This window comes from Nematolebias whitei, chromosome 20 (assembly GCF_014905685.2).
Source record: "Nematolebias whitei isolate Nwh7 chromosome 20, NemWhi1, whole genome shotgun sequence".
Taxonomy (NCBI): Eukaryota; Metazoa; Chordata; class Actinopteri; order Cyprinodontiformes; family Rivulidae; genus Nematolebias; species Nematolebias whitei.
In genome coordinates this window covers 5,312,913-5,327,247 of record NC_056517.1, presented here as the reverse complement: position 1 = coordinate 5,327,247, position 14,335 = coordinate 5,312,913, and the positions used below count along the sequence as shown (strand labels likewise).

Sequence of the window (14,335 nt, the reverse complement as noted above, 5' to 3'; positions counted from 1 at the left end):
TCTGAATGCTAATGCTACAGATGCCCTGTGGGAGCTTCATGATAATATTAGCTTGCTGCAAAACAAACACCCTGAGGCTTTTTACATGGCCGCTGCTGACTTTAATCACATAAATCTAAAGGTCTGCCTGCCAAGATTCTATCAACATGTAGCCATGCCAACACAAAGAAACAACATACTGGACTGTGTTTACACGAACGTGCGAGATGCATACAAAGCCGCACCCCACCTCCACCTAGGACACTCTGACCATATCTCCATCTTCCTGGCCCCTGCTTACTTCCCCCTTCTGAGACGCTCCAGACGGACACAAAAGAAAGTTAACAGTTGGGTGAAGAATAGTGACTCCATACTGATAGGCTGTTTTGCAGACTGGCAGGTCTTCACAGAAGCTGCTGTAAATAAAGGGGAGCTAGACCCGGAGGAATACACATCCTCATTCCTGGGTACATTTGCAAATGTGCTGATGACATCACCATCATCAGATATGTTAAGAGGTACTCGAACATGAAGGGTTGGTTGAATGTAGAGGTTCGCGCCCTGCTGGAAGCCAGGGACACTGCCTTAAGGTCTGGCAACTCTCAGGAGCTGAGAAGGACAAGGAAAGAGCTGGTTGCTGGTATTAAAAGGACCAAAGCCACATATACACAGAGGCTCCAGGGTCAATTCACTTCAAAAGACCCACGAAGCATGTGGAGGGGCATTAAGTGTATAACCGATTATAAAGGCAGAGATGCACTATCCCTATAGACTCATCACTTCCTGATGCCCTCAACAAGTTCTATACACGCTTTGAAGACCTGAACAGACCACCCAGCACCAGACTCATCTCACCACCGGAAGAAGAGTTTCTCAGCTTGACCTTAGCCGAAGTGAGGAGTACTTTCAGGAGGATTAACCCTCACAAAGCAACTGGCCCAGACAACATCCCCAGGAAGGTGCTAAAAGACTGTGCCCATCAGCTCTGCGAGGTGCTGGCTGACATATTTAACTCTTCACTCACCCTGTCAACAGTTCCTACCTGCCTGAAGACCACTACTATCATCCCAGTCCCAAAGAGCTCTACAGTGACTGGTCTGAATGACTATCAGCCCTCACCCGATGCTAAATGCTTCGAAAGACTCAGTGAGGACCCTCACCAGTATGCATACTGCGAGAATCGATCAACATAAGACACCATCTTCTCTGTGGTCCACACTGTTCTCACCCACCTGGAGCAGAAGAACTCCTATGTCCATATGTTCTTTGTGGACTTGACGTCTGCCTTCAATACCATGATCCTCCAGACCCTGATGGACAAAGTACTCACACTAGGACTAAGCCCCTCCATTTGCAACTGGGTCCTAGACTTCTGAACAAACAGACCGCTGTCTGTGAAGATCCACAACTTCTCCTCCTCTACCATAGCCCTCAACACTGGCTCCCCCCAGGGCTGTGTGTTGATCCCTCTCCTGTTTACTCTGCTCATGTATGAATGTGCACCTACCCATCCAGGCTGTCGTATTGTAAAGTTTGCAGATGATACAGTGGTGGTGGGATGCATCACAAACAATGATGAGTCCAGCTACAGGCAGGAGGTAGAACACCTGGAGAGCTGGTGCAGGAAGAGCAACCTTCACATCAATGTGAACAAGACGAAGGAGACGGTCGTGGACTTCAGACGGAACAAACACACCTACCTACCCCCACCCCCCACCTCGAACATAGGAGGATATGTGATGAAAGTGGTCTCAAGCCACAAGTATTTGGGTGTGCAGCTGAATGAGAACCTCAGCTGGGATAACAACACTACCAGCCTGATCAAGAAAGTTCATCAGAGACTCTACTTCCTCAGGCAGCTGAGGCGAGCTGGTCTGGGAAGCTCAGTCCTCACCTCCTTCTACAGGTGTGCAGTGGAGAGCATCCTGTGCTCCAGCATCAACGTGTGGCATGGCGGCTGCACAGCTGCAGAAAGAAAAGCTTTGCAGAGAGTGGTGAAGGCTGCACAGAAGACTGTTGGAGTCAGCCTCCCCACCATCACTAACATCTACACGTATAGATGCAGGAAGAGGGCCACCTGCATCATGAATGACCCCACTCACCCAGCACACACACCTTTTGCTTTGCTCCCCTCAGGCAGGAGGTTAAAGAGCATTAAGTGTAGAAGCACTAGACTGAGGAACAGCTTCTACCCTGAAGCTGTTAGACTCAGCAGCATGATGTGATTTTTTTTTTTCTTTACAATGATAATAATGGTTAGGGATTAATGTGTTTATTCGTACTCATCTGCTCACACAGACTCATGTTCGTGCTGCTGTTCGGCATATTATTTTTGTACTACTAGTGCTTAGCATATTTTTAATTTAACATTTTTCCTAGTTCATATCTTAGATCTTATTACTGTTTTTCTTTTACATTTTATACTTTTGTTGGATGTAACTGGGACTCTGTGTACACTATTTCGTTCCACCACATGTACCACATGTGGTGTTTATGACAAATAAAGAAACTTTGACTTTGACTTTAGAACGGAGTACTTTGAGAAAACCCACGCATGCATAGAGAGAACATGCAAACTCCACCCAGAAAGGCCTCTGGCCAGGATTTGAACCACTGACCTTCTTGCTGAGTGTCGGCAGCTCTACCAACTGAACCACCATGCTGCCTTAAAACCAAAATATAATACAATAAACTAACATGGAACAATGGTATTGCATATAGTGACAGTGACCCTGTCAATTTCAATCTGAAAATAGGCTTGTCATGGTGGAGCAGTGGGTAGACCTGTCACCTCACAGCCACAGGGTTGCTGCTTGTTGCATTAATGGCTGAAGTTTTCATGTTCTCCCCATCTAGCACTGTAGGTAACTAGCAAGTGACTTGAAGTGAGTCTGTGAAGTAAATAAATATACCCTAGAATTAAAGGCCTAGTATTTCTATAAAGTATGCAAATTGCTCACTGCCTTTTCTTACTTTTAACTTGTGCTAAGATAATCTTATGCAGAGAAACTGAGTTGTAGCCATGTTGGTCAAACCTTTTAAATGACATTATGCAAGATCAATATTATTAGGTTGTATTAAATATGTTAGCCCTTAAAGTATGGGCTACCATACTATGGGCTGAGATGATGCTCGGCTACAACCACCTAAATTAACTCAACATCTGTAAAATCGGCTATTACCGTATACTCGTGTTCTTGTTTTCTTGGGCTGATTAGCTGTGGTGGTCATCTCGAGTTAGGGGACTTCAAAAATTGTACATCAAGAACTCAATTAATAATTTATAGACTTATACCCAATCTCCCATTTATACGGAAAAATAATTTTAAGAATATTAGGAAATAAATTGTGTGAGCAAAAACACCCCCAAAAATCACAATTTCTAAACGGAAATTGTTGAGGAGTTTCAGTCTGACTTTAAATTTCATTAAAATACAGAAACGGCACTGGTGAAAGTTACTAATGTTCCTCAGGCTTCAGTGCTCGGACTCTTTACTTTATAAATGCTTCCATTAGGTAAAGTTATTAGACAGCTCATGATACATTTTCATTGTTATTCAATTCAATTTTTCAATTCAGTTTATTTATATAGGGCCAAGTCACAACAGAAGTAATCTCAGGGCACTGAACAGAAACATTAATATATAAAATAATAATTTTACGTTATTTATCAAAGGTGCAGACTGCTTTGAATTTAACTCTATCAAAGAAATCTCATTTTGAGCAAGCGTGAAGGTGACATATGCTTAGTTATGCTGACAATACTTAAATGTATCAATGAAAATTTATGAATCGTTGCTTAAATTACAAGCTTGTCTAAAACCCTATTTGCATGGGATTAGTTTTACCAAGGGACCACATGCTGTAATAATTACGGAGATTGTCTGTGTTGTTCATCCTGTGCGAATCGACCATGTCAGTAATTTGTAAAGTACAATTTCCCCCACAAATTACCTACTATATTTTGCTGAAGTCCGAGGTCCTGTGATAATAGTAATCCAATGCGAATAGACATCTCTGTGATTTGGACAGAAATGGGCGAGATCCGATATGTAATTAGGCGGTTTTTATTTTTGTTTTCTAGGCAAAATCATTTGGTTAAATATAGAACAAGGTTATTTTAAATGAACGCGCAGCTCGCTTTGGCTTTTGTAGATGCTGCTACTTCCTTCACCGCAGATGACAGCAGGTGCGGAGACGCGTGCAGCTGGTGATCAGCTGATTTATCCACCCATCCATCCATTATATTTACCCGCTTCTTCCTTTTCGGGTAGCGGGGGTCGCTGGTGCCCATGTTTAGCCATCACTGTGCAGAGGTGGGGTACACCCTGGACAGGTCACAAGTCCATTTCAACCAGCGGGTCAATGGCCCATGACAGGTTGTCCATCTGAGCTTAAAGCTTTTATTTTACCTCTTTAACATCATATCCGGAAGATGTCTGTAAATTTCAGCTAAATCTCAGGCTTTGGTTATCCTGTGCAAATGTGACGCATAAAAAGCAGACATTGGGGAGTAATTTATTTATTACATGTGGTACCTAGGTAAAACTAATCTCATGTGAATTGATCTTTAGAGACATTAAAACCTGAATGACCCTTGATTTTTTTTGCTTTTAAACTCGGACTAGATTGTGGTTTTTGGACCTGAGCATCTTAGGAATCAATTTTACAGTCTTTCACTTCCTCTGGATGGCATTAATTTGGCCTCCAGTTCTAACATAAATAAATCTTGGGTGTTATTTTTAATCAAGGTATGTATTTTAATCCCAACATTAAAAAAGTTACCAGGGCCTCTTCATTCCACCTGCGTAATATCACTAAAGTTAGAAACTTATTTTGCCAAAATGTTGCAGGAAAAAAAACTTGTCCATGCATTTATCACTTCTAGACTGGATTAATGTTTTACCGCAATATCTGGGTGTCCAAAAAACTTCGTTAAAAAGTCTTCAGTTGATCCAAAATGCTGATGCCTGAGTTTTAATGAAAGTTGGTAGAGGCGATCATATTTCTCCAGTTTGAGCTTCTCTCCATTGGTTTCCTGTAAAATTCAGATTAGAATTTAAAATATTATGTCTAACATACAAAGCTCTCAAAAACCTAGCTCCATCTTGTATTGGTCTATACTTTCAAAACATAGCACTTCACTCCCATGCTGCAGGTTAACTCATGGTCCCCATCGTTTCTAAAAGTAGAATGGGAGGTTGTTTCAGTTTTCAGTCTCTTGTGGAACCAACATCCAGTTTTTGTCCATGAGGCTGACTCTACTTTTAAGACCAGGCTTAAGATTTTCCTTGTTAGATAAATCCTAGGGTTAGGGTTAGCTTGGGCTTAGGTTGCTGGTGGAAAACTGACCACATTTCCTCACTGTGTTGCTGCCTTTATTGTCCCTCATCACAGGACAAAGAGAAGTGCAACCGTTTGTCTGTCCGTACGTCTATGTTGTGAGTATAACTTTGAAAATAAGTGAGGTGCCGACTTCAATTGTAGCTGCAACTAGGCGTAAGAAAGATTCCTCTCAAATATTGGGTTGTCACATCAAAATCCAAGACGGCCACCACCATTCAGTATGTAAAGCTGCTATTCCTATCATTTAAGGAAACTATCCTTTCTAGTTTAAATTTGCATAAAAGTATACCAGTGGTTTTCACAAATGGGTGGGGTGGCCGAAGATCAATCTGTGGTGACCTATGCCACCATTGGCCACCCCATGGCTCAGAGAATTGTGGCTGGTGGTGGGTAAAATTGGTCCCTCCGCTCACCAGGATCTGTCACTCTGCGCTGCCTTGGACAAGTCAAATAAAAACAAAAAAACATACCTCTGTTCTTCTACACAATGGGACTCTTACCTCCTTGAAGATCCTGGATCAAAAACATTATGGTTTACTTGCGTTTCATGTTCAATTCCATTCCAAACAACACTCATCTAGAAAGCTACTATTCACTATTAAAATCCCTCAATGAGAGAAGACATCTGCAAACCGCTCATTCACTCTACTGTTCATGTTTGCATTTGTAATTATTTCTAACATTAAGGTGTTTTCTTTCTCTTTTTTTCCCCCAAAGAAAGTACGTATGGATGGATTAGCCATTTTCTGTCTTGTGTATATTGATTTCCTGCCGCCTCTTTCCCCTGCCAGTCGAGGCAGTTGGCTGCCTATGCTAAGCCTCATTCTGCTGGAGGTTTCTTCCTGTTAAAAGGAAGTTGTTGTTTTTTTATCCACTGTCGACTTTGTGCTCGCTTTGGATGGGAGGTTGCGACGAAACAGAGATTAAATTAAATCTGCTGGCTTGCTTAGATGTATAACTTTCACTAACTGGTATTTTTAATGTATGTGAATGTTTTGAACAGTGCCCTAAGACAACATTTGATGTGAACTTGTGCTATACAAGCCATGGACACCAGACTACGATCTGAACTTACTTTGTTGAGTTATCTGGACTGGTTAATGCTGGAAATCAATTGAGAGTTAATTAAAATATACTTCAGGCCTCATCATAGAGCAAACTTGCATGAAAGATTTGACAACTGTTTCACTGAACACCCCCCACCACCACCACCACCAACGCCCCACCCAACGGACATAACCTGAGCTCAATCCTGCAACCTCAGGTCTACTGTACTGACCTCTGAGCTACCGCCACCCCTCCTATTGATGTTCCTGTAATGATACATTCAGACATCAGTCCATTATCTTTACCTGCTTCTTCCTTTCTGGGTCATGGGGGGTCACTGGTGCCCAGATCCAGCAGTCACTGTGCGAGAGGTGGGGGACAACCACGACAGGTTTCCAGTCCATCACGGGGACATGGAGACGAACAACCAGTCACTCTCACACTCTCACTTAGGGGCAATTTAGAGTTACCAATCAGTCTAACATGCATGTTTTTGGTCTGTGGGAGGAAACCAGAGTACCCAGCGATCCAGGGACCCCCAGTGACCCTGAAAGGAAGAAACTGGTATAGATAATGCATGACTGGGTGGATTAAATCATATATATCAATACAATCGGTTCCACACCACCTTTTAAAGAGGGTTTGAGCAAAAACATTTTCAATGCACTGACAAATTTCACAGCTTGATCTAGTTCTATCAAATGGCTAACGGCAGAAATGAACAACAGTTGTAAACAGCGTTTTAGTGACGAGGTCACACAATGATCTCTTGATGTCGAAGCTACAAAAACGCTTGAACCTCTCGTTAATTTGTTGGAGTTGAGAGGAAAAGTGCATCGAACTTTGAGGTGGAAGTGATATAAAAACTGGCAACACTATTAACTGCACTGTTAACCAACACCCCCCACCCCACACACACCATTTATTTGTTCATCAGTGTGAGCAACTTTTGTCTGGGATAATAATCATAGTAATAATTATTATATGCATTATTATTGTTATTGTTATCAGTTACTATAATAAGTGTACTGTATTTGTATTTTTTTCTATATCTTCTGTCAATTTAATGGGAAATGTTTGTAGCTGTTTGAGGTTTTTTTTTTGTTTTTGTTGAGTTTTTATAGTTTTCTCAGCTGTTTTATGGCCCCAAAAGACTTGAGATCTGTGCTTTAAATTAGCATGTAATTACCTAACACAAAGCCAGTGTCTGAATGTTCAACATCTCTTTTTTTTTTTTGTTTGTTTCTGCTCCACAGTCTCTACGGCAGACACATGCAAGCTAATCCCGAGCCTCCGAAAAAAAGTAACGATAAAAGCAAGAAAATCAGCCGTAAACCCCTGGCTGCCAAGAACAAATGAAGAGGAAAGGACAAATGCTTCACAGCCGAGCTTACTGCATGTGCCTTTTTTATTTACATTTATATATTACATGGGAAAACAGGCAGCTTTTGCATGTATACACATGCTTATGCATATGTAGTTTTCAGTATTGTATAGGCTCCTGTTAGCCTAATACTTGTATAACAATATATTTGTACTATAATATCAGCAGAGCTCATTTCACACTAACCTGTTTTTAATGCTTTAAAGATGCCAGCACTGTTACACAAACAGAAGCATGGACATTTGATTGGGTAACTTTCAATGGACTGTTTTCAGATATGTCTTCAGAGTAAGATGAATTAACTTAATATGAATTTTATTTGTACTTGGAAGCTGTAACGTCTGTGTTCAGCACAGATCAGCTGTAGCACCATCTGAAGTCAGGATTATCAAGGGAAGTTGGAGGTCACTGACCAAGTACCCCCCTCAAAGTCTGATGTGGTTGCTCTGCACGTTAAACATGATAGCTGCAGAGCTAAATGCTCACACACGTGTTTCAATCGATGCAAAGTACAGAAAATATACAGTATTAACCTGTGCTGCTAATGCTAGTTCGCCTGTACTTGAGCACAGTAATTAGCACATTCTGCTGATTTCTGACTTGGGTGTGACGTCATTCCTAAACCCAAATTCTTATTTCAGAGGTAAATTGAAGACAGGATGATGATAGTAGACCCTGAACAGACTGTAGAAAGATCCTTACATGTCTCACATCATCATGCTTCAGAACACTGTAAAAATACACAAATGCAATCCATGTTCAATTTTTTTTTTAAGTTTTAGCTATAACTATGTGTAAGATCTGTTTTGTTTTTGCTAATTTACCATAAATCCCTTTTATTTTACGGAGATGTCAAGACAAAGTTTTCTGTTTGCTGATTGGTCTACGTTCCTACCCTCGCCTATTGTCACGAACTGCAGGTAGTGACAGAAAGAACAAGATCGCAGACACAGGAAATAGGTTTTCTCTGCAGGGTAGCTGGACTCTTCTTTACAGATGGGGTGAGAAGTTCAGTTATCAGGAGAGACTCGGAGTAGAACCACTGCTCCTCCACATCAAGAGGAGACAGTTGAGGTGGATCAGGCATCTGGTCAGAATGCTTCCTGGGTGCCCCCCTCGGGAGGGTTGATCCGTGCGACCCGGATGTACACTACGGATCCTGCTTCCGTAACATACAAGGGAATGACAAGGGTTTCTGAGCATGAATGACTGGGAGGAGACCCCAGGGAAGACCCAGGACACGCTGGAGAGACCATGTCTCTTGGCTAGCCTGGGGACATTTGGGAATCCTCCAGAAGAGGTGGTTGTGGAAGGAGATGTCTGGACCTCCCGGCTCAAGCTGCTGCCCCCATGACCTGACTGAAACAAGCTGAAGATAATGGATTATTATAAAATACAGATTATTATTATATGATTTATAAATGTAAGAACATCATTAGTAATTTTACTGCAGATGTTTTTCTTAAAGATATCTCATTGGGTTATGACTGTTGGTGACCAGCTTGTAAATCATAATGAGCACGTTTCTAAAATGTCTTGAAATGTTTGGGATTCTGTTTCCTTGAGTATGAGGTACAGGGGCTGAATCTTCTTTGATTTTTGAACATGTATAAAAAAACAGTTTTTTCTTAAAGTCGGAGTCATTAGGGTGTCTCAAACCCATCTCAAAATCACTAGAGCTGCGTTTTTAAACCAGCATGGGAGATCTCTGACGAAAAAAAAAACGTGGCAATCAATCAGGTCTTAACACCACTCGAGATAAATATTTAAAAACGTACAAATCTGTCTAAATTTATTCCTTAAATGTACTCCAGTAGATTAAATCATAAACGTGGGGAACTGCCGACATGAAACAAAGCAGGCTGGCAACCAAACGTGCACAACCTGGAATATGCTTGCCCATGAAGATGACTGGGATTTTCAAAACGTGGGCTCACAGCTTGGTGATCATTTGGTCACAAAAAAAAAAATCAGTGAGACTACAAAAAATCTTCATATTTCCCTCACAGTTCAGTATCCAACAGTCCCAGCCCAGTGATGTACTGGCCTTAGACCACAGACATGCATCAACTCATCACATGTCAGGAGCTGATCATGGTTAGGATTCTGGAAGCATGGCACTTTACATAACAACAGCTATAGTGTTTTTTATACCTAAATGTACCTGCAGCACTGATCAAACCACACAGAATAATAAAGTTTGCATCTTTCTACATGTGTCATATTGTTTGCATGGGTTGAGTCATTAAGGATAAATATTCTAGTTGTAGTGAAGAAGTCTGGAGAAGATCCCCTCCTGTATGAATGAGCATGTTTGAGGAGCAGAGTGAAGGCTCATACTGAAAATTTGCTTTAAGAACAAAAGATGTATCAGTTTTTCTTTATAAATGATCTGCTCCAACCTAAAGTCGCTGCTCATCACTTCTGGTTTCTCCTAAGTTATTGGCGTCTGCTGCTAAAGGCGTAAGGATGTTTGAAGTAAAATAACCCAATAACTACTGGACAGATCTAAGTGAAATTCAGAAAGTAATCAGGATGTGCATCTACAGCAGGCTAACATTTGGAATCCACTCAATTCAAGAAGGTTGCCACAGTTGATGTTCACCAACACAAAAATGGCCATAACTTTATCAACTACAGTTATGGAGCCAAATGTGGTCATAACTGAGTCATTCACAACACACTTCAGGACTAACATCTTGCGAGATCTCATGTGACTGTGTAGAGCATGAATTACAAAGTTTGACCAAAACTCCTGCAACTCCTTTATTTTTTATCAGTGATATCTTAACCTGGGCAGTGACCAAAATAATGAGATTGTGGATACAAGAGGTTGAAATGAGTTTCCTCTGCAGGGTGCCTGGACTCTCCCTTAGAGACGGGGTGAGAAGTTCAGTTATCTGGAGAGACTGGGAGTAGAACCACTGCTCCTACACATCGAGAGGAGCCAGTTGAGGTGGTTCAGGCATCTGGTAAGGATGCTCCCTGGGGCTCCTTAGGGAGGTGCTTCGAGCATGTCTGGGAGAAGACTCCAGGGAAGACCCAGGACACGCTGGAGAGACTGTCTCAGTTGGCTTGGGAACGCCTTGGGGTCCTCCCAGAAGAGGTGGCTGTGGAAAGAGATGTCTGGGCCTCCCTGCTCAAGCTGCTGCCCCCGCGACCAGACTTTGAAATAAGCAGAAGATGATGGATGATATCAAAATTGAAAACTATGTCATGAAATGTCAATTCCTACGTGTCCAACAACAAAGTCCATGCTCAATAATCCAGGTATACAATCCAACATTTTTCAGTCAGGTCATCTGGACAGTTCTTTTTTTGTGTGTGTCCAGTTTACCACTTTTATTGTCTGTCCAAACAGGTCTCACTTGTAAATGAGTCTTTGAGGCTCAATGTGACTTATCTGTTTAAATAAAGGTTGAATGAATGAAAGGCAGCTGACTTGCTCTCGACGAAAACGGATTCTTTCTTTCCTTCTCCTACCTCTCTCCTGCTTTTTCTCTTGTCCTGTGAATCTGTCCCAGAGCCTCTCTTTACACATGCTCCGAATCGTAAATTATTATGGATCTGGTAAACTGGTCTCTCAACGCAACTGATAAAATTTTCTCGACTAGAAGATAGGGTGAAGAAGAACCCTCATGCCCTGAAGATTGGATGGACCCCATGGATTCCTGTGGTGAATGGAAGATGATGTGCCTGTCTATATTGTCCATTGAGGTTGTTGATGACGCATACATAATTGGTATTTATGATAACAGGGTTTCTGTTATTTGGAATCAGTGGGTACCTGGGATACCGACTAATTAGGAAGACGTCGGCAGCAGTTTTGCCAATGGTGAACCTGCCTGCCTTATGTACCTTGCTTCCAGCGCTCAGGCTCAGATGCGTTGCGAGCTTTGCGATTTCTGAGAATCGGAGACCACTTGTATCTCCTAGAACTCAGTGGCATGAAGGAATCAACCTTGGAGAAGGCTAAAAGCACAGAATGACCACAAATCTGTCTGTTTGGATTCACCATTGAGTGCGCCAGCAGAAACTATGCAGACATGAAATCAGTAGAGTCGACCTGTCCCAAAACAATTGTTGTTTATCTGAAACTGGCTTTCTCACTTGGCCTTGGATAGGACAACCTTTCTCAAATTGCTCCTGGGGATATGTGGGGCTCTGCTTCATCATTATGGCCACAAATAGATTGAAGCTCTGCTTCTATACACACGCACACATATATATATATATATATATAGTATACAGCTTTCTCATGCGTACATGCAGACTAAAATGGAAGTGCACCTGTTGTGTTATTCAAGTCATGCTGCTCACAAAGTTTACAATTTTACATACAGTATATGGTGGCAGCCATTTTAGATTTTGATGTGGCAATCAGGTTTTTGATTGGGACCTTTCTTGTTTTAAGATGCATATTTTTCAAGTTATCCAGTTTACAAGACCGACAGACAAACAAATGTATAGAGGGTATTTCCAATTCCCCTTGTTACTCCATGACAGGTGACAATAAGAGTCTAAAAGACTGGAAACTCACAGGAGCTGAAAAGGACAAGGGAAGAGCTGGTTGCTGGTATTAAGAAGGCCAAGGCCACATATGCACAGAGGATCATGGGCCAATTCACCTCCCAAGACCCAAGGAGCATGTGGAGTGCATTAAGTTTATAACAGATTATAAAGGAAGAAGCGAACAATGCCCCAAAGACCCATCACTGCCTGATGCCCTCAACAAGTTCTATGCATGCTTTGAAGACCAAAACAGACCACCCAGCACCAGACTCACCTCACCACCAGATGAAGAGCATCTCAGTGTGACCGCAGCTGAAGTGAGGAGTACCTTCAGGAGGATTAACCCTCAAAAAGCAACTGGCCCAGACAACATCCCCGGGAAGGTGCTGAAAGACTGTGCCAGTCAGCTCTGCAAGATGTTGGCAGACATCTTTAACTACTCACTTACCCTGGCGACAGTTCCCAACTGCCTGAAGACTGCCACCATCATCCCAGTCCCAAAAAACTCTACAGTGACTGGTCTGAATGACTATTGGCCAGTAGCCCTCACCCCGATAGTCGCTAAATGCTTTGAAAAACTGGTCATGACCCACATCAAAACAACCATCAACATCAACGAGGACCCTCATCAGTATGCATACCGTGCAAATAGATCAACAGAAGACACAATCTCCTCTGTGGTCCACACTGCTCTCACCCACCTGTAGCAGAAGGACTCCTACGTCCATATGTTCTTTGTGGACTTGACGTCTTCCTTAAATACCATGATCCCCCAAACCCTGATGGACAAACTATTCACACTAGGACTAAGCCCCTCCTTTTGCAACTGGGTACTAGACTTCTTGACAAACAGACCACAGTCAGTGAGGATCCACAACTTCTCTTCCTCCACCATAACCCTCAGCACTGGCTCTCCTCAGGGATGTGTGCTGAGCCCTCTCCTGTTCACTCTGCTCACGTATGATTGTGCAGCTACCCATCCAGGCTGTCATATTGTAAAGTTTGCAGATGATACAGCGGTGGTGGGATGCATCAAAAACAATGATGAGTCCAGCTACAGGCAAGAGGTGGAACACTGGAGAGCTGGTGCAAGGAGAATAACCTCTGCATAAGTCAGCCTCCCCACCATCACAGACATTTACATCTCCAGATGCTGGAAGAGGGCCACCTGCATCATGAAGGACCCCACTCACCCAGCACACACACACTTTTTCCCCCACTCCCCTCAGGAAGGCGGTTGAGGAGCATTATGTGCAGAACCACTAGTCTGAGGAACATCTTCTACCCTGAGGCTGTTAGACTCATGAATATCTAACCAGGATAATCCATCCATCCATTATCTTTTACCCGCTTCTTCCATTTTGGGTCACGGGGGTCGCCAGCAATCACTGTGTGAGGGACGGGGTACACCCTTGACAGGTCTCCAGTCCATCACAGGGACACATAGAGACAAACAACCATTCACTCTCTCTCTCACACCTAGGGACAATTTAGAGTCACCAATCAGACTAACATGCATGTTTTTGGTCTGAGAGAGGAAACCGGAGTACCCGGAGAAAACCCACGCATGCACAGAGAGAACATGCAAACTCCACCCAGAAAGGCCCCTGGACTGGGATTTGAACCAGGGACCTGCTCACTGAGAGGCAGCAGCTCTACCAGTTGTGCCACCGTGCTGCCCCCTTTAAATCTATAATCTTAATTTAATTTACTTTCATGACTCCTTGGTTATTTGGCAAACAGTCAAAACGGCTATTTAATTAGTTGAACAGTTTACATTTGTGTGAATGATGCAAGTTTGTTACGGTTTGAGATAAGTAGTTACTGTAAAAAATGTTTTTCCTTAAATTGCTACATGACAATACTTGTAACCTCGAGTCCAAGTGGAGTTCAGATGACAATGGTAAATGGACTGAACTTATATAGCTCCTTTCTATCTTATCAAGACACTCAAAGATCTTTACAACACAATCTGTGCCTCATTTACTCATTCATACAGCTCTATACTAGATCTCTACAAAGAATAATCAGAACTTTATCACATTCATACACTGATGGGACACACAT

The 14,335-nt window shown here is 42.4% G+C and overlaps 1 protein-coding gene across 1 annotated transcript in view; it reads left to right on the top strand.

Moving 5' to 3' along the window:
* rsu1 (Ras suppressor protein 1) overlaps positions 1-8,734 on the top strand; it is a 26,845-nt gene extending 18,111 nt beyond the window's left edge. The window contains exon 9 of the mRNA XM_037694361.1: positions 7,629-8,734. Within this exon, the coding sequence (XP_037550289.1) occupies positions 7,629-7,731 (103 nt within the window). The 3' untranslated portion in view covers positions 7,732-8,734. The remainder of the gene's footprint in view (positions 1-7,628) is intronic.
* The last annotated feature ends 5,601 nt before the right edge of the window (positions 8,735-14,335 follow it).